The following is a 26,592-nucleotide window of genomic DNA, read 5'->3' on the forward strand; positions in this document are numbered from 1 at the left end:
GCTTATGTGTGTACTTACTTTCAGGGTGTGCAGTGTGTTGGTCCATTCCATGCAACCTATCTGAGGTATAGCAGTAAGGAGTATGCTAGTAGCCTTATTTGCATTCTCTTTCAGCGTCTTTAAAACTTTATCCACTGAAACCTAGAAATACAATAAAACTGATTGGTGTCTCTCAGCTTTGATAGCACACATTTAAAATACTCAAATAAATTAATTAAACTCATACACCTCTAAGTGAGAAGGTGAAGCCTTAAAATGCCACAATCATTTCAGCCTGGAAATTTGTCTCTCCTCTGTGGGAGTAGGTCTGATTTTATTGTACATAAATAGGAGATCTAAAGCAGATCCATCATTTTGCACAGAGCTGCAAAAGGAAAAAACACCAGGCCAATTACAGGAAGACAAGCTCATACACAGAGTACTCAAGCATCATACAACACAGACCGCTGCATTCAGATAAGCAGAGATGAAAGGTTTGTGAAGCAAGTTTATGAAAATGACTAAGGTAGTAACCACTGATTCTGTTCTTACTTTCACAACAGTTCACCCAGAATAAGTCAGTGATACTGATGTAAGAACAGATTTAGTTCTGTATGCATTTGCTTATCAAAACCTACACGTTCTCACCCAGATCCCTCAGGACTAGACCCAGCAGAAAAAAGTTCCACTCACTGCTTCTTCGTGTTCCTTCCAGCAGTCATAATCTGTTGCCATGGCAATGCTAGCATAACTCATTCCAGCTTCCTTTGCCAGAATCACTTCAGGCACTGTGGTCATGTTGATAACATCAGCTCCCCAGCTGCGAAACATCAAGCTTTCTGCTCGAGAACTGAAACGTGGGCCTTCGATGGTGATCATTGTCCCCTTGGAATGACACCGAAGCTCAAGTTTCTTGGCAGTCTCAATAAGAACCTGAAAAATATGCCTACATCAGGAAAAGGAAATAATTCTCCTGGTGCACTGCTTTTGCACCTCACCAAAAAACATACCTAGAAATTAACTTTATACAAAGCAGTCTAGCTTTGTATGGATACAGCTGTCCAAAACCACAAACCAGTTTCAGTTTCCAGCAAGATAAATTAACGGTCCTACTAAGAGGGATGATCTTGAACTCATCTGATTTTGTTAGTTGGATTACAGTTTTCAAGGCAAACCAAGAATATTTGAAACAGGAAATGTTTGTGTGATATTTAGGCTGTGCTTATATTGAGAACATAATAGTGGAAAAGCTCCCGAGCACTACACTACCACATACCAGAGTTGGGCTGGTGAGAACAGTAATAGGAAATTTACTTTTACAAAGTAAAACTTTACAAGCCTGTACTTCAAGGAGTATCCTGGGAAAGTACCACCAATTTTTCCCATGCCAGTGACTCAGCTGTACATATTACATGTACCACATACTTCACAAGTCTTTATATTTCCAACTAGGACCTTGTATATTGCAGATTCACTGCAACTTTCTCTTTGTAAATGGCCCAGCTAACATCAGTAGATACAGCAGGAGTGCATCAGTACCAGCACTTGAACACCTGTAATGGGAGTGGGAAGTGGAAAGTAACATCTAATTAAAATCATAGAATCAAAGAATGTTTTGGGTTGAATCTGATCTCAAAGATCATTTTGTTCCAGTGCCCCTGCCATGGCCAGGGACACCTTCCACTAGCTCAAATTGCTCAGAGCCCCATACAACCTGGACCCAACACTGCCAGGGAGGGGGCAGCCACAGCTTCTCTGGGCAGCCTGTGCCAGGGACTCGCTTCCCTTCACAGGGAAGAATTTCTTCCTAATGTCTAATCTAAATCTCCCCTCTTTTAATTTAAACCCACCACCCCTTGTCCTACCACTATTCTCCTTGACAAACAGTCTCCTGTGGTTTAGTCACAGACAGCAGCTGAGCAACACGCAGCTGCTCGCTTGTTCCCTGCCCCATCCCCAGGGGGTGGGGAAGAAAAAAAGAAGGAAGGACCAAGGCAAAACCCGTGGGCTGGGCTAAGGATGGGTTACTGGGAGAGCAGAGAGAGCAGTAACAGTGACAGGACTTTATAGCAAAATACACAAAACTGGTGACACATGGTGCAGTTTCTCACCGAACTGCACAACTCAGGCTGTACAGCTCAGAGCCACCCCGAAGCCAGACTGTCCCCAAACTATACGTCCTGGAGGTGTGTGCTTCTCCCCCATCAGCTCCCCATTACGCTGAGCATGATGTAATTGGCATGGAATAGCTCCTCTGGCCAGTTTGGGTCACCTGTCCTGTCTGTGTCCCCTCCCAGCTCCCTGGGTGCCCCCAGCCTTCTCATTAGCAGGGCAGCATGAGAAGCTGAAAAGCCCCTGACTGCTTGGCAGTAACTAAAACATCCCAGTGTTACCAGCACTGCTCACAGCCTGACTCCCAAATAGCACTACACTAGAAAGAAAATTAACTCTATCCTAGCCAAACCCAGAACACAGCCCCTCTCCAGCTTTCCTCTAGGACCTGTTAGGTACTGGAAAGCTGCTCTATGGTCTCCCCAGAGCCTTCTCTTCTCCAGGCTGAACAAGCCCTACTCAGCCTGCTTTCATAAGAGAGGTGCTCCAGTCCTTTGATGACCTTTGTAGCCTCCTCTGGACTCCCTCCAACAGCTCCTAGTCTTTCTTGTACTGTAGACCACAGAGCCAGATACAGTATTCCAGGTAGGGTCCCACATGTTCCAGTTTTGCGTAGCTGGGTGCTGTTAGAGATGGCTGCTGTGAGAAGAAGCCAGAAGCTCTCTGCTGGTCTCAGAGAGTAAACATCAGCCAATTCAAGGCCTGAGTCATTGCTGAGCAAGGCTGAGCCAATCAGTGATGGTCACAGCGCCTCTGGGAATCACACATAGGAGAAAAAAAAAATGCAGGACTGCATTTTGCCCCCAGAGAAAGGAGTGAGAAGGTGTAAGGAGCTGTGCAGACACTGAGGCTGGGGAGGAGGCACCCCAGGTGCCAGAGAGAAAGATGCCCCTGCAGCCCGTGGAGAAACCCGTGGTGGAGCGGGTGTCCCCCAGCAGCCCATGGAAAATGCCGAGACCCCACCTGCAGCCTGTGAAGAGGCCCCACACTGGAGCAGGTGGAGACACACAGGAGATGCTGTGACCCTCGTTGGAGCAAGCCCCTGCCAGCACTTGCAGCCCATGGAGAAAGACAGAGACACAGAGATGAGCGAGAGACAGCGACCCAGGCAGGAGCAGGTTTGCTGGGGGAAAGGCGTGTGATTTCATGGAGGACCAGGCTGGAGCAGTCTAGGCCTGAGAGACTGAGAGACATTCTGTGATTTGTGACTGCGCCCCATAGCAGTGACCAATGCTGGGGCAGCTGGTGAAGACCTGAAGCCCCATGGGAAGGGAGAAGCTTGTCGAGGACTGTCTCCTGTAGGTGGGACCCCACGATGCAGTAGGGGAAGGGTGTGAGGAATGCCCCCCCATCTGAGGAGGAAAGCAACTTGCAAGGAACTGACCAAAACCCTGGCTCCCCCCTTCCCTGTCCCCACCCTGTGCCACATTGAGGGGGGAAGACGGGAGGGGGGAAGACTGAAGTTCAGTCTGCTAAGAAGGGAAGGGTTGGGGGGAGCTGCTTGAGGACCTGCTTGCACTTCTCACGAGCCAACTCCGGTGTCACTGGGTGTGCAGTGCAGTGTAATAAATGAGAGTTTTGTTTCATTTCTCCTGTGTTGAGTCTGTTTTGCCCATGATGCTGGTTGTGGAATGATCTCTCCCTGTCCTTGGGTCGAGTCCTAAGTCCCTCAATATATATTTTCTCCCCTGTCCAGCTGGAAAGGGGAGTGATAGAGCAGCTTTGGTGGGCGTCTGGCCTCCAGCCAGGGCCAAACCACCACATAAGGGTATCAAAGGAAAAGCAAAGCTTGAAAAGGTGTACAAAAGCAGCATGAAAACTTGTGACAGGACAGAAGAGACCTTCATAACAGCAGCAGTGAAAACCCAGTCTGACATCTGACACCACTAGAACCTGTCTTGTCAGCATCATAACCTTCACATAAGCCAAGAGGCACAGCCTCCCTCCAAAATGCTGTGAGAAACCCGCATTCCTGCTGGCTGGTTGACCTGCTATACATGGGTGCAAGAAGCAGTGATGCTATGTAACCTTGTGGGGTGCCTCCTTGCTGGCATGTGGATCACTGGACTGTGTGGAACATAATGCTGGAGTACCCACGTCTCCCACAGCAGGTGTGTGTGAACAGGTAAACCTGCACTCCCAGAAGAGCGTGGGTGTGGGTGTACCCCACACGTGCTGGGGAAGGGTATTTGTACATGCCACTGTGTGAGTCTGTGTCTAAAGGTAAGCACAGCTTCTAGGGATTAGCCACAGATGTACACTTAGAAATTTCTATGTTTATTAACATGCTGTCAATCTAATATTAATCATGCCTTACATTGTAATTTATGGCTGATATTAATTCTGAATGTATGATACACTAATTGCCAGGTAATTACACATCATTAATAAATTAATAGACGTCCTGGTCCTGGTCAGGCCAGAGTCAACCTCCCCAAGCAGCCAGCAGGGAGTTAGAGAGAGGTGCTTTGGGGTGCCTCCAGGGCAGTCTGAGTGTGGCTGGGGTGTTAGGTCAGTCCTTGTGTTGGGCCTGTGTTACTGTTGGGTCCTACGGTACTCTGTGTTATCACTGGGTGTAAGTGAAATTTGCTGCAGGCTGTTATTGTTTCCCTTGCACGGTGCTTTCGTCAGAATTGTCCTTATCCCAGCCCACAACTTGACTTAAACCATAGTTGAGCAGTATTTTCCCAAAACACTTTATAAAGCTCCAACTTTACTCCCTACAGGACGTTGCAGCGACCCTCAGTTTCTGAAAGCAGTTATAGTCAAGGCACTCTCTACATTAGTAAAAAATCTGCAGTCAAAGAAAAGATAAACTCACTGAAGATTCTCATTTACTTTACAGAGCATAAAGCAAATAAAGCAGAGTAATTTCATATATTTGCACAAATGCAATTTAATAGAAACGTTTCAGATGTGTTAATGCAAAATTCCTTAAATCATCTATTCCATTAATAGTTTTGGCTTTATTACTATTGCATTTATCTACAGAATTAATTTGAATTAGGATACACAGGTCTGAAATGGTCCAAACAATTCAACAATTTTCAGGGATAGTTCCAGGAAAAAAGTCACATATCTGGTATTTTGAAATGATGTGAAAGCATCACTTTTCAGCCTCACCAAAAGTTCAAACCCACATGTTATTTAAAACATCTGTTAGGCTGATTAGAATGCACAGGCTAATGAGATAATGATCACATGTGAGACTGGGAAGTACCTAAATGTTTTTTCTCTGTTTGAAAAAGAGCACTTCTCCACTGGCTTTTCAAAAAATGTAATAAGTCAAAGAACACTGTCTCTAGCTAATTAATAACTGAATGAAAACGAACCTTGCTGTACAGTTCTTGCAACCTCAGGAAATGGCTTTTATATCTATCTACTTACCTTATGTAAAAAAATAGAACGAGACACAGTCTGAAGTACGGCTGGCAACTTCAGATATAAATTTGGTTTTAATCCATTTCAGAAAGCACACACTTAGCTCTCAACAAACTCCTTGCATCTGTCATGACATGACATCATACTCAAAGCTAGTAGGAACTGTATGCCAATATGTCTTTGGTAAGCGCAAGTGGCTAGGCTCTCACTGCATGGAAAATGCAAAGTATTTTGCATAACTTGCTGCTCAGTGGAAGAAAGGCAAAAGCATGCAGATGTGTAACATGCACTGTTTTGTCTCCTCATGAGATTTAAATGTCTTTACTTCATGGCAAAACACCTTGACTCCCAGAGCACTGAAGCGCTGCTCTAACTGTGCTGTGGACCTGCTGGTGGACACTGTATGGCCAGCTAACAAAAATAGCCTGTGATGACACTGAAGTGAAGTGGTGACAAGTGTAGAACAGCTCAGTAGTACAAACATTTGTACACACTTTGTGTACAGATTGGGCCACCTGCTTTACAGTTCAGGTTTGTCCTGCTCAGTGTAGTAACTGACTGCACAGACAGAAAGCCTCTTAGATGGATATGACTGATTCCACACACATTCCTGTGCCCCTGAAGAACGTACCTCCTTGCAGCTTCTGATCAGAGCATTCCACAACAGCACAAAATAAGCAGTTTCAATCTTCACCTTCCCTGTTCCTTATGTCTCAGAATATGCTAAAGTGGCACATTTAATCACAGATAGCTTATAAAGGTTTGAAAAACAGAACAGTGTTGCACACTGATTAACCTAAGTGTTTCTGAAGCCTGAAAATCTTAGAGACAAATCTAAGAGCAACAGTTAAGTATAAAAGGCTACTGTACTTTGTCTTATTTCTACATTTAACATTCTTTAAGTGTTGACTTTCCACCAGCAGGCACTGCTGCAATGCACAAAAGCACAAATGCAAAATTGTAGTTTCTGTGAATGCTAATGTACTATTTAATAAAATCTTCATATTAAGTATGTAGAGTGTCTCTACCATAGGTGCAGTTTTATTCAGAAAAAAAAGAGAACTGATTCCCAATTCTACCTTCCTGCTTTATCCACTTTGTTGCTCTCTTGGGTTGTTACTTGATTTACAAAGATATTTTATCCTGTTACTAAGAAGCCAGGGAAATCTAGGTTGCCAACTGACATCTTCTGCATACCTCCCTTAGGAAGACAGCTCCTACAGACACAAGATCTTTTAATTCCCATGTTGTATTTCCTAACTATTATATTTTTCCTTAATACTGTGGCATATCTGAGAAACAGGAGTAAAGAGATGCAGGTTGGCTTTACATTGCAAGTGTTCATAATTAGACTACTACATCATGTGTAAGTGCCATCAGATTGCCTCTGTATTGTAAGAATGCATTATTAGACTACTGTATCATGAGTAAGTATAAAAATAGAATTTCTAAATAGTATTACAAAATTCACTAACCTCTCTGGTTTTGGTGCAGAACGGCTCTGCCATTGGAATATGACATACTCCTGGAAGGCTGGAATGCTGCCCATCGTATAAAGTACAATGTCTTTTAGTTGTCCTAGAAAAGCAAAAAACATGTTCAGAAAGAAGAACAGGGAGAAAATAGAACAGCAAGTAAGAAATTTACAGAAATCAAAAAATACAACATCCTTGGGAGGGAACAAAAGTATCAGCATGATATTAATAGGTATGTGGTTTGCCAGTGAATAAACCTTTCAGGAATGAGTTCAAGACTATAGCACTGTTACTCTGGTATGGACTGCCAATTATTTGGAGAAAAAAGTAATCAGCTAAATTTAATAATCGGGAAAGAATCTCTGGAAAGGAAAAAAAAAAAAAGACAGTATGTTTCAGGAAGGGAAAGAATCGAGTCTGAGTTAACCACAGAGGTAGTCAAAATAAAGCTTGTTCATATCATTGCATTCTACATTGAAAGGATGGGAATTTACAGAAAAAGTTTCCTGAGCAAGAGAGGTCAGAGTTTAACTAGAACAGGATGTCTTCATATTCTCAGAAAGATTACACACATTGGCAGCTTGCAAACAGAATAATCTTTTTTCTCCCTTCTTTCAATAGAGAAAATGTTTCCTTGCATGGAAGTGGTCAAGTGTGCTGCAGAAATGACCATCCAGCATGTAATTCTGACAACTGATACACCTGCTGTCACTTTACCTTCAAATGCACTGCCTCAAGTTAATTCAGCCAACTGGATGGTGAAAACCCTCTGGAACAAAATTAAATGAAACATTCATTACTTCTCCCCTGTGTGTCACATACCGTACTTCACAGGAGAAAAGTAAGGCAACAGCCTAAGGCAAGCCACAGTTGAAACACAAAATTTCTGCTGGTAATACTATTCACAACAGTTGCCTACCCAAGTCACCAGCAAGTATTTAAAAAAAGGTTTTAAATACGTTACATGTTAGAACAGATTTGGAAGGGGGAAAAAAAAAAGTAGAACCAATCAGGTAGCCTTAAGGATGCGATTGTAAAATGGGAAAAGAGATCAGTGAATTAAAAACATATGCAAAATGGGATACAGCTGTTAAAATTGGTTGGAAACACTGGTATTAATTTTTCCTTTATGGGATACTGAATAGCTGTAAATAGAATGTATCTGATTTAACACACTTTTTTCAGTATCTGCTAATGAAATAATTTAGAATTGGCGGAAATGGGAAAAGTCATAATCCATTTCCTGCATTACAGTATTTCAGATATTGTTGGTTAGGTCCTTTCACTCAGGAAAGTCCTGAGGCAAGATCACGCATGTATATTAATCTCTCAGATACGCTACGTTCTCTGGAGAGAACGACCACATCACTACACGGTCTAATCACAGGATCACAGAAACCCCACTACATGGAGCACCACACATACAAACAGCATGGGCGCAAGCAGCAACAGCAAGACCGAAGACTCTGGGCAACGGACCACGTGTGTGTCTGCACCCATTTTATCTTCTGCGTGGAAGGCTGCAACTCTACAAAGGCCACAGCTATTTCATACAGGGCCAGCTGCTGGTCTGTAAATTGCTGGGTTTAGGGTGAGAACAGGCACAGATCTGCACAGATTTCTGATTCTTGCTATCTATGAAGTAACGGCTGGCATAGAGGAATGCTTTTTAGCCTCTCCTCCTTTCTGTAGCCTTGCTACTCTTGTCAGGCGTTGGCCATCCTGATCTGTCCAACTCATCTGCATGCAAGGTACAGGGCAGCAGCACAGGATTTTCACCACTGCAATACGATTCCTCTATATCCCTTGCAAAGAGCATGGAAGTTACAGAATCATAGATGGTTTCCTTACTGTCACAGAGACTGAGAACCAGAGAGAAAAACTCTCATTACAGGAGGTAAGACCTTCCCCACGTACCCTGAGGAACTCCTTATCAAGCCAGCAGGGAACAAGAAATAAGGAACTCAACAGCCACTCTTCAATCTGCTCTTTAGATCTCAAAGTTTTGCATGTGGAGAAGTCTGCATGTTCCCCATCAGAGAGGCTGCTTAACAACATAGCAGGCCTGAATGTTACACAATTGTCTGGTTGTTTACATTAACAGGAAGAAGCCACCAAGTGCCTGCCTAGAATCTAGCCACACTACTTGTAGTAGAAGCACACAATCCAGAAGGAGCAAGCATAACAAAAAGGGAAAATATAGGATGCCCCAGTGGGTGCGTTCAGAAGCAGCAGCTGAAAGCAATGGACAGATAACTACAAGAAAGTAGGTAAGGGGTGGGCGGGCTTCATAGCTCCTGCTGACCATTTAACTTCTGTGGGGCTCTGTGGAGAACCCCTCATGCAGCCTCTGTGCCAAGTGGGATGGTGGTACAGGAGAAAAGAAAATTATTTCTAAAGGAAAGAGGAATGAATGTTTTTATGCATGATGTTTGTGTATCAAGCTCAAGGAGACAGTGGTACTCATAACACAAGCAAATCCTTGCACTGTTGCACAGTTTTGCCGTGCCTGCCTTGCCATCACTGCTTTTTCAAATTCAAAGCTGCATGTATTGCAATTTTGAAGGTGTCCACAGAGTTTGTATTCCCCACCCTGCAGCAATACCCACACTTTTAGATAGCCACTGTGGCAGTTTAACACTGGCTGGAGGCCAGATGCCCACCAAGGTTGCTCTATCACTCCCCTTTTCAGTTGGACAGGGGAGAAAACATATATATATTGAGAGTCTTAGGAGTCAGGATAAGGACAGAGAGAGATCATCCTGTAATCAGCATTACAGGCAAAACAGACTCAACATGGAATAAAACATGTATCTAATTTATTCCCCCCCCCCGCCCTGCCCAAGTACCCAATTAAAGCAGAGTAAGATAATGGGAAGTAAAACCAAATCTTAAAACACCTACCCTCACCTCTCCCTTTTTCCTGGTCTCAAATTTATTAGTGATTTCTCTCCCTCCTCCCCCTCCTACAAGCAGCACAGGGGCAGACGGGGAATGGGGGTTTTGGTCACTTCATCATGAGTTGTCTCTGATGGTCCTCACACTCTTCCCCTGCTCCAACATGGGGCCCCACCCATGTGAGACAGTCCTCCACAAATTTCTCCAACATGAGTTCTTTTCCACAGGGTTTCAGTTCTTCACCAGTTGCCCCAGCATGGTTTCCATGGGGTGCAATCCTTCAGGAACAGACTGCTCCTGCGTGCTTCCCCACAGAGTCACAAGTCCCCCCAGCAAACCTGCTCCAGCATGGGCCCTTCTCTCCATGGGCTGCAGGTCCAGCATGGGCTTCTCACCCAGTCACAGCATCCTTCATGTCTCTCCACCTGCTCCACCATGGGGTCCTCCACAGGCTGGAGGTGGAAATTTATACTCCCCATCATCTTCCATGGGCTGCAGGGGGTCAATGTGCTGTACCATGATCTTCTCCAGGGGCTGCAGGGGAATCTTTCTCTCCAGTGCCAGGAGCACCCGCTCCCCCCATCTTCACTGACCTTGGTGTCTGCAGAATTTCTTACATCTTTTCACTCCTTTCCCTGGTGGCAAAAAGTGGCTGCTTGTGTTTTTTCCCTCTTAAATATGGTATCACAGAGGTGCTGTGACCATCACCGGTTGGCTTGACGTTGGTCAGTGGAGGGCCCATCCTTGAACCCAGCTGGTGTTTATTCTGCCAGGCCTAGGAAAAGCTTCTAGTAGCTTCTTGCAGAAGCCACCCTACAGCCATCCCCTTCTGCCCCACAAAAGCTTGCCACGCAAACCCAGAAATTAACATGTTTTTTGTTCCTCCATTTTCATTTTATCACAGTAACAGAAGATTTTCTGGCAATGCTGATAAGACTGATGCTAGTAAGCAAAATCCAACTCAAACAAGTGAATGAACCAGTCAAGAAGTCCTCTACTGCTTGCATTATCACCTCCCCTGTTCTTACAGTAGTACTGAATAATCAATAACCTATTAGTAATTAAAGAAAAAATGGAAATTAATACTGGCATCTGGCAGTCTCAGCATGCTCTTCCTCTTCAGTCACACTGAAAGAAAATTCTCCCATGCAAAATTTTAGAGTGCAACAATACTGCGGTGTATGTGACACAAAGAATTCAAACAATAAAGTTGGCAGCTGTTACAAGATTTCTTTTCTGAAGCTATTTTCTGCATCTTCCTGCCTGAGCTGGGTCATCCAATTAAGTACAGTCTTACTTTTATTCTCCTAGCAAACATGAGCAGTAAAACAAACAGAAAGTATTAAAAGGATCTAGCCAGCTGACTAACAGCACTGTAATAAAGAGGAGCCAAAACCATAAAAAAAACCCCTAGGACAACTTCCAGATTTCTTCTAGGCACTTTTTTTTTTTTTTTTCAAAGAGAACAACTGTTGTAGCCTGTAACAGGTCTGGTAGTTTCTTTTGAATTTGGGAATAGGGAGATATGTAAATATTGTGGTACCTATTTAACAAAATATGCTTTATTGTTTAAATAGAGGTACTAACAGGTAGGTGTGAAGAAAGCAGAGACTCTATACATGAAATAAAACAATTACTAGGTGTGCTTACAGTCCGCAGAATTAAGCTCTCCAAAGAGAGACTGAGCTGTAAGTCCCCACTGTAAGTAAAACCTACGTGCTAAACTAAGTTCCGCACAACTCCGTGCAGTGAGATCCTGTCATTAACGCCACAGCGTGCAGCCCAAGGGAGGTAAATTACAACTGCTGCCTACAGATTCCTGCTCAATTCTAGCTCTTCTCCCACTCACTACTGCTTTTTCTTGCTTTATACTTGAAAAGGGAATAATGACATACTCCTCTATTGGGAACTAGAGCCTAGGTACCAGAAGGTACTCAGATTTTAATGATGGCTTGAGTAAATCCTTCCTACATAGGCCCAAGCCTCTTCCCTACGTAGTGCCTGGCATGGCTGAATCACTCTATAGAAGCCAGAGTACCTTTCAAGAAAAAGAACTGACTGTTGCTACAGCTTTAACCAGTACCTTATTTCAAAGACTGCTGGCATAGTTTGCAGGACCCTGATCTTTCATTGGAAGTGTTTCAGAAAAACTGCATCTTTTCAGACTTTGTTGGACAATTATTCTATCACATGAAAATACCTTCCTATTAGCAGCACTATTTTGCCAGTAATTTGTGATATATAAGGCAATCACTCTTACAGATGATACACCCCTGTTATTTAAAAATACAGACCCTACCTCTAAAGAACCATCAGTCTAACACCCACTGGCAAAGACTATCAGGGAAAAAACTCAGCACAGAAATCAAATTGTCAAATGAAACCGACCATTATGACTTGTCTGAATTCTGAATTAAAGAGCAAGGTAGTAATTATTTTTAAATTCATATACATATGGGTTTAGACACTGAAACATTCTCATGTGCTTTTCTGAGAAGCCTTCCCGAAGCCGTAACACAAGACCGCACAAGTTCCCACTCTTCTGGATTGAATGGAAAACTTATTTCCCCAAATGAAACGCTGCTCATATATGGGTTACACCATTATTACTGGTGACCACCTGAATAAACTCCAAATGAAGACAAAGATCACAGAATCTCTGAATGGCTGAGGTTGGAAGAGACCTCTGGAGATCATCTAGTCCAACCTCCTTGCTCAATCAGGGTCACCTACAACTGTTTTTCCAGGACCGTGTCCAGATAGGTTTTGAGTATCTCCAGGGATGGAGACTCCACCACAACTCTGGGCAACCTGTGACAGTGTGTGGTCACCTTCACAGGGAAGAAGCGTTTCCTGGTGTTCAGGAAACCTCCTGTGCTTCAGTTTGTGCCCACTGCCTCTGCTCTTGTCACTGGGCAACACTGGAAGGAGCCTGGCATGGTGTTCTTTAGACCCTCCCTTCTGGCATGTATAGACATTGATGAGATCCCCTCTGAGCCCTCTCTTCCCCAGGCTGAACAGCCACCGCTCTCTCAGCCTCTCTCACAGGGGAGATGCTCCAGTCCCTCCCTATCCTTGTGGCCTTTGCTGGACTCTCTCCAGTATGTTCACACTCCGCCTGTACAGTGGAGCCCAGCACTGGACACAGTTTTGCACTGGTGCCCTCACCAGTGCTGAATGGAAGGGAAGAAAAAACACCTCCCTTGACCTGATGGTAACACATTCTTAATGCAGCCCAAGATACTCTTTGCCTTCCTTGCTGGTCCTTTCACTCGTCTTCACATCAGACAAATATACCAATTTGTTCTATACACAGGGGTTTTTTTCCTTCTTCTTGACAATGACACATTTTAAATGCCTAACTTAACCAAGCTGATTATTTTCTTTCCAGCTCAGAAATTATTATGCATACTGAGGAAATTATGCTTGGAAACTTAAGACTGGGAAGAGATTAGCTAGCTTCACAATGAATTGTTAATTTTGATAATGACATTTTGGATGAAGGATGGTCTCAGATTTCATATCTGGCTTAATTTCCTGGCACTCTTAATATATTTCTGCCTGACCTCTGCAAGGGTTAGTTTCTCCATACTTCCACCCCTCATCTGTAGCAGATAATAACCCTGCAGTCATTCCAGCTGTTTCTTGTTTAAAACTGCAAGCTTTCTGGGCCAGAGGCTACTTCCTACCATGCATGCAATTCGCAGCTTGGGATCTCCTCACCTACTGAGGAGTCTGCTAGATGATAATGCTGTCAAACTAACTGGCTCTTTACCCACAATCCAAGTATGTGTAATATATTTCCTACTTGTATCAATATCAATAGTAACATTACTCATTTCCAAGTAGTGCTGGCAGAATAAGAATTATTATGATTTAATCTGCATAAGCAAAATGATCAGCTTGGAAAAAAAAAAGAAAAAAAAGGCCATTGTCAGCAGCACAGCTGCTCTCCACCCATAAATCAACTCTACTGTCACAGGAAGCAGTTTATATGGAGCTGGCTCCTGTGGGGTACTTAGTCATTTAGACACACTGCACTGAAAAATGTCTGTCTCACAAGAAAAAGCATACCCGTTCTACACATAAGTGTATGTCAAAATCTTGAATAGTGCTGCACTGCAGAGAACAGCCTAGGTACACAGGCTCACTTGGCAATGAAATATTGCCAGCTGTCCCACGAAAGCACAACCAGGCTGCATAAACCAGTCCAAACACTAAAAAAAACACTAAAAAGACTTCCAGGTACAGTACACCTATCAGTACTAATAATAAATTTACCTGTTAAAATGCAGAACTATATTTCTGAAATACTTGGTGTAGTTGGCTGATTTTTAGATGTAACTTTTTCCCTCCATTTGTTTGAATTTTCTCAAACATGAGATTATCAAGAAGGGGAGAACTGACTGGAAAATAAGTCCTTTCTTATGATTCTTGGTAAATCAAATATATTGGCATCTCTCCTTGTGTTAAAACAACCTCCTCTCTTCTCCCACTGTTGCATTTGATCTCTTTTCCGTAGAGCCTCATTATTACTGCAGTATGTTCCTACCTGGCTCCTACTATGTTTTCTTGAAGCTCTCCATGCCATTCCAGATTCTTCTTTAAACTTAGAACAGACGGTGCTCTTACCTATGTTCCTCCCTTACATCTCAGAATAAGATATCTCTTCAGAAAACTCTTCCCAAGGAGCTACACTTTGTTTCATTCAGGGCCATTCTTCAAAGCCTAGTATTTCTTTTACGTCTGTCACAGCTGAACTTCTTGTAATTCCATTCCTGTCTCCTACACATCTTCTTGTATGAATCTCACTTTTTGCCATAAGCACTGAGGCTAACACTTCATTCCACAGGAACTTAATTTAACATGAATATGTTACTATATGGTTTAACTTCACTTGTCCCCTTGTTTCTTGCTAAAACGATATAATTAAAACCAAATGTTACCCACCTGTCAATGAACTGGTCAATTATGACAAGATCCCCAGGTTGTATTTCCTCTCGCAAGGAGCCACAGGCAGTAGTCACTAAAACATGTGAACAATTCTCTTCTTTTAATGCCCAGATATTGGCACGGTAATTGACATTTGATGGCATAATTGTATGATGTCTTCCATGTCTGCAAAGATATGTGTTGCAAGAGTAAAATATATCAGACTGAAATTGCCTTCATTCTCCCAGATAAAGAATTCCAGAAAATGTAACTTCCCCAAGAATATTGGAAATTGCCATTTTGGATACTTCCAGTGTACCTTGTTTTCCAAACAGTGTTAAGGTTCTGTCAATATTGGCGTAGTAGTGTAGTTTTCTCTTTAAATGCAAAATTTTTAAGTTCAAGACTATAATGAAAAGAATCTTGAAAATACAATCAAAATATACTTTAGCAGCTTCAAGGGTAAACCCCCCCCTTTTCCTTTGAATATCTGAGTTCCATAGGCTCTGAAAACCCAGGTATAGCAAATAAAATCTTCCATATGCTACAGCAAATTTGGAAGATTTAAATATATCTCTACCACTTTTCAGCTCAGATGTGGTTTGTATTGTCCCACGTAGAAAAGAGTGGCACATCACAGGAAATTTACAATAGAAAGAGCACATTGTTTTAATCTGCCAATTTCCTAAAGAAAAAAGTGGGATCATCACATTTTTCTCTTTGCACTTGAGATTATCTGACCGCTTTCATAAATCAGAAGAATGACTTCACACTGTTGTGGTTTATTTTTTTTTTCTCACCAAGAAACAAAATACATAGTCTTTCTTTTTATCTCAGTCATCCCTGCCGAGGTCCATCACATAATAATTAAAGACATTTGAAAATTATTTTTGATCATGTAAGAGGAAAGGAGGAACTGAATTTTGCAATTAATTCTTTACAGAGACCAAAAGATCTTAAGAACTAGATCATTTGGGAGCTGGGAGTTGCACACAACATGACTGAGCACCGTCAGGCAGGAGTTCCATGTTGTCATTAGCATTCCTGATAAGCTACTGGGTGTGTAGATTTATTGTGTAATGTTGCAATTGCTGTCATAATCCTCCTTTACAATATACATGCCCCCCCGACCATCCCCATCCCCGCCAAATCTGGCATTCATTAACAACTCTGTAATTTTTCCCAAAACAGAAAGGGGAGTTGCAGGTACCTCAGCCCTACAAGTGAACCCACAGGTGGTGTATGTGAATGGTCATAAACCCCAGTGAGGATGTAACCACAGCTGAATTGTTCAGCCATTGGTAGCCCAAGGCCTACTTTGATACATCACAGCTATGAGGTCTTTGCTGGGGCTCTGAGCAACCTGATCTCATGAAGATGTCTCTGCTTACTTGCAGGGAGGCTATACTAGATGACCTTTAAAGGTCTTGTCCAACCATTCTATGATTCTCTGATCTTGGCTTAGCATGTGATTTGAGAAAATGAGAAATATGTTGTCCAGGTGTAATACAATACAAACTCCATGCAAGGCAAGAAAAGTAAAACCAAAGTCAGAAGTGTAGTTGCAGAGATGGTGACAGTCAGCAGCTGAACTGAAAAATACTGACACCAAAAAAATACTCGTCCTTAGTGTACCACTAGGTCATTATTGCCCTGGTCAGCCTCACCCTGGGCATCCACCCAAACAGTGAGCCTAAATGGTTTCATCTCCAAGCTCAGGTGCCAGCTTTCACCCCTTGCCAGAACTATGCCACAAGTGTCCCAAGTCGTGTCTCCCAGGTGGCCTTTAGGCCTTTGCTGCAGTTTGTTTCCAAACCTCTTTTCTGGATGTACCTTGGACAGATGCTGCAGTTTTGTCTCCATCTCTGTCTCTGGTCCTATCTCCTACTGGTCCTACCAGGACTCTCTGGATGGATCCTGGACTTGATGCATCACCTCAGCTTGTCTAGGACTGCTGATGGACCCTGTTGTCAGAACCCATACTTTCCAGATGCTGAGAACTGTTAGCATTGTTATGATTAATCTAGTTGCATGTTGGGCCTAGGTATCCATGGTTACATTACTATGAAATTCTCACGGACTCCTCTGCAGATCCTGCTTCCAGAGTCTTTTCTGAGCATAGTAAGAGATGTCTGAATAAAAATGTCCCAGGGAGGGACAACTACATGGGATACTAACGCCTAAGCAACAAAGATAACAGCCAGAGAACTCATTAATCAAAGGAAATTATTTGGAGGAGTCTACAGCGGTACCAGACATACAGTCCAACTGAAAACGGAATTTCCCAGTTTCACAAAGGAAGTTTGCAAACACAGGGAGCAGACAGATTACTGAGGCTACCAGGCACCATCTACCTACCACCAAGGCAGGCAACTTTGCAGGCTGCCATTCCTGCTAGGGCAGCACCCTCACTGTATTTCTCATTCCTCGCCTAGACAGTATTTTTAGTTCCCTCAGTCTCTGAAGCATCACATTTGTTCAGGAAAAAAATCCAGACTTCTGGATTTTGCTAGCCACCACACAGAGCAAGATGAAGTCAAAGCAAAACCTCAGATCACTTGCTTTTGAGAAAACTGTAAGACACATAACATAAAATCCCTTAAAATGCTTGTTTACCTTGCCAACAGCACACAGTCCACATTCTTTATCTTTCCCAGTATCAGAGCATCTGATGGCTGCAAATCAAGGAAATAACAATGTTACAGCCTGATAATTGCATTAGAAACCTTAAGTGGTACTTAAAAGTAAGCAGGGTAGTTATGAAAACAAACACTTGTTACCATTGTAGTCTCACATCACCTTCAGCTCAGCCATATCATTTGATATGGCAGATTAGTAAAACAGTCTGGAACAGTAAAAACACATTTGACACTAGAAGGATTACAATAATTTTTCTGTGTTCATTCTAACAATATCACAACTCCTTACTTTAGGGTTTAAAACAGTAATACTTTCAAATACTTTAAAGCATTATTTCACACAGTGCTATACAAACATGAAAAAAGAAGCATGCACACTTTGGCTTTAAATGGGTTAGCAAGTCTCCCTCTCTCCTGTAAGTGCTGGTTGCTTTTTACTAAACAGGTGCCATTCCCTACTGAAAGCTTACTCCCAACAGAAGTTATATTTAATTTGTGCCTTTCCATAACGCTTCCATTCCCTTCTCTGTTTCCTTTCTACCATGGGCCCCTTACTCACACTATGGGAGTAAGGAGGAGCTCGGGACTCCCACAACCCACCCAGCTTCCTGATAAACTCCCTCCCCACTGCTGAAAGTCCTTCTATTGCAAAGTGTACTGTGATACAACAGAGAAGTTCTGGTATGCAGCAGCAGAAACAGTGTTGTACTTGGTCAGCTGATGGGCCAGGAGACAGCATGTGGCCTCCTCTCACAGCTGTAGGAGGACTCGCATTCTGCCTGATTTGCCATCCAGGACATGTGCCCTGCCTTGGAGATGGTGATACTGCGCACATGGGAGCAGCCCCCAAGGCATCAGCCACCACTACAAAAATTAACTACTGTGGGCTGAGTTCTGCTCCTGGCTATGTGTACCAGGGATCTGAAACACACAATGCTTTTAGCTTCCATTTTTATTAGAAAACATAAGGCCTATGTTTAATTATATGCTAAACATTGTTCGTGCTGAACAGTGGTGCAGCTGGATGTGCTGCTTCTCCTGCCCAACTCAGTCTCACATGCATTTAGCTCTTTTTATTGCAGTGTAGAAGGTAAATAAATTGGAAGCAACAGTGCACAGTAACTCCTTCCATGTCCTGGGAATTAAAGTTCAGAGTCTGGAAGTATCTGGAAAGACTCAACACATCTGCATCTAGAATTGTGCTGTTGCCTGCTACTTGGTATGGTTTTACTTCTTTTTTAACACTACCTGCATTATTTAAATTATAATTGTTTTTTTACTCCCTATTGCACAACTCTTTTTGGCTATTTTTAATGTGGAATCTCTTTAAAATACCATAATTTACTTACTGACTTGGGTTTAAAATTTGCCAGACAGATTTACCACTTTATTTTTTAGTGGGGGGAAGGTTTCAGAAAATTTATTTTTAGAACTGTAGTATATTCTGCCTCCTTTTAAAAAGTCCTCATTTAATATTTATCTACTGGCATTTAAATGTTTAATCTATCTACCTTCTTTACATTTCACACAGGGTGAAGGGCGTTTTGATGTTGCAACATTCCATAATAATGATGGCTCACAATAGCTACCATCTGCGGGTTTGATTTTTGGGTTTGTTTTCTTTTGCTTAGAGAGCACACATTTGATGAAACTCCTTGCCCCCTCTCAAAATGACCAGATGAATACATTTCTTGCTAAAAACAGTGAGGAGAAAATTTAAGATTTGGAACAAAGAATGTGCTGCTAAATGATGACCTGGCAGTTTAAGAAAAGACTCTGCAGATACCCCATCATGGATCTTTAAAAAGAAGAAATAAAGTTAAATTAGAGTGTAAAATTACAAGGACATGAAAGATACAGAAATTTCAAATGATGTGTTAAGCATGTAACAGAATGAATGTATACTTCAGTTCTGCTCTCTTCCCGACAAGTTCTTTCCAGTGATTTACCTCTCTACTGTTAACTCAGTTGTAGTAAGGACCTTTGAAATGCTGGTAAAGTAATAAAAACTTTGAATTTGACAATCTGAATTTAAAGATGTAATACAGTATTTTAAAAACAGAACTTAATATAAAGCCAAATCAAAACTTCTCAAACATTAATAATTCCTCTACATTTTTAACTACTTTTCCCTTTCTGTAAAGTCCAAGTCAGATATGTATTACTCCATGTTGCAAAACACAAAGCAAAGAACAGTAAATTAGGACAGTAACAAACAACTGAAATAAATTCCCTCTGTCCACAACATAAATATGCATAAACTATTCTTCATCTGGTGTTTACAGAAAGCCTTTTTTCCTTGGTGTCACCTCAGAAGCAAGCTACAACAGAAAAAAAAATGAAGAACTAGAATAAAAATCGAAGGAAATTTTCAAATGGAGAAGTATCTTATAGGATCACTATGCCTACATTTTACATTTGATCTACCTTAGGAACCAAATGATGTACCTCATTTTGGGGAAGCAGAAGAGCTTAAGTGTTATGTCACATGGTCTGATTTTCCTGATGCAAGCACACAAAACCCATTTGAAATGAGACCCACCCACCCGGATGCTCTGTTTGCCCGATATACCGATGACCACAAAAAAAAAGGTGGGGAGTGGCTCCTAAAATAATCATCTAGAACAGGAAGATATTTTGCTGATTTGGGGAACGGTGATTCAGAACCAAGTTCTGTCATCCAGGAAGCAAAGCAGTCTAACTGGAAGCACATTCTGAACGAAGTTTTATTGGTAGCTTCAATATTCAATAATGAAGATTAACTGCTACGGCAAGCAATTTTCATATCCTGTAAGTGACCAATACTATCCATAGCTGGAGATGGAATGCCAAAAGGTTTTATGGTATTTTCCACAGAATACCAAATTTTTGATGCAATGAATATGGTAGAACTACATAAGGGTAAAAGTAAGGCTGAAATATTAACATAATTTAAAAAAAACCCCACAACACCACAAATACACTGCATCTTCATTAGTATTAATAATGTAATTTAAAAGATCAATGCCATGTAAAGAACTGCAGTTCTCATGGTAGATTCTTTTAAACTTTTCCAGATTTAACCTGAAAAAACATCTCCATGAATAATGGAGATAAATATTTACAATTTGAGAAGGCCAAAGCAGAAAATAATTTAAGGACTCTATATGAAACAAAATACAAACTATTATTCTGCTTCTAAATAAAGAATCACCCTGACATCTGTTGGAAAAGTAGCATAGCAAGCTGTAGGCAATCAAAGAGACTCCAAGAGGACAACTTCCTGAGACAGGAAATAGACAGCCCTGCTTGAGGGGAAGTGATACTGGACCTGATGATCACCAGCGTGAGGAAGCTCATCAGGGATGTCAAGATTGGAGGCAGCCTGGTCTGCAGTTATCATGCACTAGTGCAGTTTGCTGTCCTAAGGTGTATGAATCAAATGAGAAGTGTAGTCAGGACCCTGAATTTCAGAAAAGCCAACTTCCAGTTCTTCAAGCAGTTAATCCTTAGGACCGTCTGGGAAATGGCCCTTGAAGAAAAAGGGGTGGAACAGCCCCTCCTAGAAGCTGTGCTGAGGCACATGGAGGATCAGGAGGTGATCTGAGCCAGCCAACATGGCTTCAGCTGGGGCACGTCCTGCCTGACCAATCCAGTGGCTTTGCACAATGCAGTGACTGCATCAGTGGACAAGGGCAGAGCTACAGATGTCATCTATCTGGATTTCTGCAAGGCCTTTGACATGATCCCCCACAACATCCTTCTCTCTAAGTTGGAGAGAGATGGATTTGACAGGTGGACTGTTCAGTGCATAAGGAATTGGCTGGATGGTCACATCCAGAGGGTGGTGGTCAGTGGCTCCAAGTCCCGCTGGAAGACAGTGACAAGCAGAGTTCCTCAGGGTCTGTGCTGGGCCTGGTGCTGTTTAGTATCTTTAATACTGATCCTGACAGGGGAATTGAGTGCACCCTCAGCAACTTTGCTGATGACACCAAGTTGAGTGGTGAAAAGTTAATGTGCCAGAGGGATGGGAGGCCATCCAGAGGGACCTGGACAGGCTGGAGAAGTGGGCCCAGGTGAACCTCATGAGGTTCAACAAAGCCAAGTGCAGGGTTCAGCACCTGGGCCTGGACAATCCCTGTTATCCATACAGGTTAGGAGATGATGTGCTTGCAAGGAGCCCTGAGGAAAAGGACTTGGGAGTACTCATGGATGAGAAGCTGGACATGAGCCACCATAGTGCATCTGCAGCCCCGAAGGCCAACTGCATCCTGGGCTGCATCACAAGAAGAGTGGCCAGCAGAGAGAGAGGTGATTCTGGCCCTCTACTCCGCTCTGGTGAGACCTCACCACACCTGGTTGTGTTCAGCTTTGGAGCCCTCAACATGAGGAGGACATAGGCCTGTTGGGGCATGTCCAGAGGAGGGCCATGAAGACGATCAAAGGGCTGGAGCACCACTCCTATGAGGAGTGGCTGAGAGAGTTGGGCTTGTTTAGCTTGGAGAAGAGAAGGCTCCAGGAGGACCTTATAGTGGCCTTCCAGAACCTGAAAGATGCCTATAAGAAAGCTGGGGAAGAACTGTTCACAAAGGCATGTAGCAGTAGGATGAGGGGTGATGGTTTTAAACTAAAAAGGGTAGATTTAGGTTGGATATTAGGAAAAAAATCTTCAATATGAGGGTAGTGGATCACTGGAACAGTATGCCCTGAGACATGGTGGAGACCCCATCTCTGGAGATATTCAAGGTCAGGCTTGATGGGGCTCTGAGTGACCTGATCTAGTGAAGATGTCCCTGCTTACTACAGGGGGGTTGGTCTAGATGACCTCTAATGGTCCCTTCCAACCTTGCACATATATATATGATTAAAGAAATGTCTATTTTGCTGTTGTGAATTGTCAAAGGAACATCACCACTAGAAAGGTTTTCAGCTCTAAGTCTTTTGGCTGTGTCTTTGCCAAAAAGCTTGTGAATTAAACTCCAAAATTTAAGGAAAAGAGAATTGTGTATTTTGCATTTTTACAGGATAGAATGAAATGGAAATGCACTTTTTAAACTATGCCTTGAATTTTCCTTTTGGCATTCAGGTTTCCATTTTCAATGTTCCTAGTTTTGCTAAATAGGCTTGATGTCACATCTCTAATTCTCTCTGCAACTGAAAGATCACAAAGTTCTAAGCAGTTTATTTAGAATAAACCCATTACCTCTTAAAATTTTTATGACATCCCAGTTATAAGCATTCCCCCTCTATACAGAGATGGAATATTCACAAGCTTTTTCTCTATGTTGAGCCTATGCTAGATGCATAAGACACAAGGCTCAGACACAGAATGTTCACTGATCAAGGTTTCGCACAAACCACTACAGGCAATCAAGATTTATTTTCCCTTATTCATTTTGCATTCTGTGAAGAAAACAGGGAGAAGACAGTAGCTAAACTGCTTCCTAAATGAAATTTAAGAAGCCTTCCATTCCGACCAAACATGCAGGTCTGAGGAACCTTTACCCACTCGCTTGTGCAGGAGACATCCTGTAGGCACTCCTACTCTTCTCAGCAAGACTACACCCTGCCGTAGGCCACCTACCACACTGCAGAATTTGGGCCTCTCAAATTCTGTTGCATTCCAGTGTTGTGATAGAACAGCCCCCGAAACGGTGGGCTGCCACTGTACCCTTAGTTTGATCTGAACAGACCCCTGGTGAGGGAGAGGAGTGTTTCACCCTTCCAGGATACAAAGGCTTTGGTTAGTATCTGCTACAAGGACAGCACTATGTTTCCTTTGCGAGCAGATTGTTTCCTTCTCCCTTACTCTTTATCTCATCCCCCTCCTGCATGGTGTGTGTGTGAACTCCACGTGCTCTTTGCAATTTTGCACCTCCCCACCTTAAACTATTTCGAATAGAGGCATGGATTCAGATTTTCAATCACACACCGCAAGTGCTGAGCTTTCTGGCAAGCTTCTACCCATAAAACAGCTCTCTGCCACCACGTGCCAGATGTTTTATTTTATGCATACCAGGTTACGCTGGTAGATTTCATAAGATATAATTCCAGTGGCACCCAGAGGCCACTGGTCTGTTGATATTACAGTGTTATCTGAGATCCAGTTCTTCTATGAGCTTCCTTTGCCAACCAGAACCTCTCTTCGCCTTGATTTCCTGTCTATAAAAGTCTTTCTCATTCTTTTTTTTATTGCCTGTTCCTACAGTAAAAGCTCTGGGGTTGGAACTGTCCTTCACAACACACTCAGCAATGTGTACAGAGCAACACCTCTAGCCTCCACTCTCTTTTGCTAAGGGCTGAAGTACTGTGAAGGAAAGTTAGTCAAGAACACCTGTGCCACAAAACCAGCTCCAGAGGTTCATTTTCAGATCAGTTTCAAATTATGTGCTTATGAGCATGATGGTAAGGAAAGCATTGGTATGCAAAGCATAATTCAGTGGTTACAGGGTGGCCCATATGCCTCAAAGGACATTTTTCTGCAATTCAAAGGTTCCTGAAGTGATCTGACATACACTACAAGTCACACAACACCACAAATTTGACTACAAGTTCAGGACTGAGTTTGTAAATTCATCCAACCTACACAGGGTACAATCTCTTTTGCACATCATCTTTGTAACGCTTAGTTTTTACAAACTAAGACATTGACAATTAAAAGGAAATATTCCTATGACAGCCCTTTCTTTATGCATTCATTTAACAGACTGAAAAATCTTGAAGCATACAAACATAATTAAACCCAGTGAAAGTCTCAGGAATAAAAAATAGGTTATACAGACCTTGCCATAAGGAGTATCAACATACTTTTCTGTTCTTCCTTCTAAGATATCAGGATCATCCAGGCCAGTGCCACCAATAATTCCAATCTTACAATGAAAAGTACATATTAGTCTTTTTGAGATTATAATAAAATATTATTACTCCATTTAACAGCAAAAAACTAACTGGTCAGCTATAAAATGTATTTTCTGCTTGAGATGGGGTTAGACTATGGATCAACAAAACATAATGTGCCTAGCAGTTTCCCAGAAAGTAAAGTTCAAATGACCAATTTTAAACAATGGTATTTAACATGCCAATTTCTTACGCTATGGTTCTCATCTTTAGAGATACCAAACTAAAAAAGCTATGAAAAATGCACAAAGAGGTACCAATTCATCATTTATTCCCAATAAAAAAATGAAGGCCATTAGTTGGGAATGCTTGTAATGAGTGAGAAAAACCTCCGTAAAGCTTATTATAACAAAGGCTGCTTCTTTATGTGAAGTATTTTATTACGGTCTAGTCCATCTCAAACATTGGAATGAAGAACAACTAAAGCAAAACTTAACTGTGGAATATGTCCATCTGATCCGTGTTAATATGGAATAATGTTGGGGCTGCATAATGACATACCCTCGCATGGCCATGGGCCTGGGAGGGGCAGTTTAACATGTATATGGTTGTGTCTTGCCGGGGGGGTGGCCGGAGTGGTGAAGCTAGCCAAAAACATCCACCAGATGGAGGAAGAGGGCATGCGGAGAAAGATGTGCCTATCCCTGGAACATACAAGCCAGGGACTGGAACTGTACAACGTGCATCTTGGTGGAGCGGAGACTCCCGGCGCACCCGGGGCTGTCTGTGCACCGCAGAGCTGTTTGCTTGTCTTTATTCATTTAATAAATTGTTAATTCTGGTTATAATCCTCTTTGGGACCGAGTCATTTATCACACTAACAAACAGTTATCACAGCAGTAACTACAGGATCAAATGCATTTCTCTGATCCAAATAATGATCACACTTGAGTGCATGCGTTTTTTCACCTACAGTTTAGTGAAATTCCACAAATAGGTTGGAACACAAGACACAGAAGCACCAAGTGCGATAAGTTGTAAGCACTGTCAGTCAGTTATAGGTCTTCATGAGAGCTAACGACCAATGAACACATCTGTATTCCTCTCTTGCTTTTTGGGGATAATGAGAAGAGGAAAAAGATGACATTAAAAAAACCTTTCACTTAGGAGGTAAACAGCAAGAAGCATAAGAACAAACCTGTCTCTGTAAAATAAAGTCGCTTTATAACTTATGCCTACACAACCATTGAGTTATTTCAGCTAAGCAAACTAATTTGTATTTTGGCCAGAACACAAGTGCAGAGTTTCGGCCTTGCTGGCCTGCTCATCCCTGGCACAGACTGTCACTTTTCGTGGCCGTTCTTTAAGCACACGGGACAAACAACTCTCAGGTGACTCTTCGGTCCCAGCTCGCTTCTGCTGCGGCTTCGGGACCTGTGCACCTTGAAACAGTCACAAACCCACCCCGGTCCCTCTGACTGACAAACGTGACACGCTACGGCGGGCTGGGCGCTACGGCAGCTGGGAAGGAAGCCCTGGGGAGCAGAGATCTCTGACTGGCATTAAAACAAACAACAAAAAAAGAGTAATTAAATCGTCCCTTGCGGGGCGGCTACGGAAAAGCCAGTGCGGCCAGCCCGTGCAAGGCCCCGCGGCGAAGAGGGCCCAAGTTGGGGCGGCAGCATGGAGCCACTCGCCTCCGCACCACCGCCATGACAGCTCAGCTCCCGCCTGTCACCGCGTGAACTGCCGTGCTTCCACCTTCCGCCCGTGGGCGGGGCGAAGAGCGCGGCGGAGCTCCGGGGTGTGCCGAGCTTCTAAAAAAGCGGACAGCAAGCAGCGCTCTCGCTGGCGTGTTCAGCGGTGCTGAGGCGGCAGCGGCGGGGCCGGCGCACCCTCCGTCGCGCTGCGCGCCGGTAGCCGACACGGGAGAGGCGGGAGGCGACGGGCAGGGAGGGGCTGAGGGCGGTAGGGAGCGCCGCCGCTGCCGCTTCTCTCCCAAGCCATGACGACACGAGGCCGCGCTTACCTTCACGGCCGCTCCGGCGGCGGCCATGTCGGCAGGAAGGACGGGAGCTGCGGAGGGGGCGTGTCGTGGCTTTACCCCGGCTGAGAGCCGAGACCCACGCAGCTGCCTGCTCCTTAAAGGAGAAGAGCAGGGGAAGGGCGAAAGGTGGGGGGTGAGAGGCAAGGGAAGGGAAAAGGAAGGGGCAAATAACAACCCCAAAACCAAGAAACTAAAAGGCCCGTGGGTTGGGATAAGGGTAGTTTACTAAGATAACAGAAAGATACAATATAACGATGCTAACAGGTCTTTAGAGCAAAAAATATATGAAGCTGTTGATACACGATGCAGTTTC

The 26,592-nt window shown here is 43.1% G+C and overlaps 1 protein-coding gene across 4 annotated transcripts in view; it reads right to left on the minus strand.

The window, feature by feature from the left end:
* The window catches only part of MTAP (methylthioadenosine phosphorylase), a gene marked incomplete at its 5' end in the record, with an annotated part of 33,704 nt that extends 7,416 nt beyond the window's left edge, over positions 1 to 26,288 (minus strand). For all 4 annotated transcript variants that reach the window (XM_084278195.1, XM_084278196.1, XM_084278194.1 and 1 more), the window contains 7 exons: positions 19 to 141; positions 673 to 912; positions 6,948 to 7,050; positions 14,796 to 14,963; positions 17,394 to 17,452; positions 24,178 to 24,264; positions 26,262 to 26,288. In XM_084278195.1, coding sequence (XP_084134321.1) covers positions 19 to 141; positions 673 to 912; positions 6,948 to 7,050; positions 14,796 to 14,963; positions 17,394 to 17,452; positions 24,178 to 24,264; positions 26,262 to 26,288 — 807 coding nt within the window. The remainder of the gene's footprint in view (positions 1 to 18; positions 142 to 672; positions 913 to 6,947; positions 7,051 to 14,795; positions 14,964 to 17,393; positions 17,453 to 24,177; positions 24,265 to 26,261) is intronic.
* Positions 26,289 to 26,592: the final 304 nt, after the last annotated feature.

The sequence above is a fragment of the Gallinula chloropus genome, assembly GCF_964237585.1.
Source record: "Gallinula chloropus genome assembly, chromosome: Z".
Lineage (NCBI taxonomy): Eukaryota > Metazoa > Chordata > Aves > Gruiformes > Rallidae > Gallinula > Gallinula chloropus.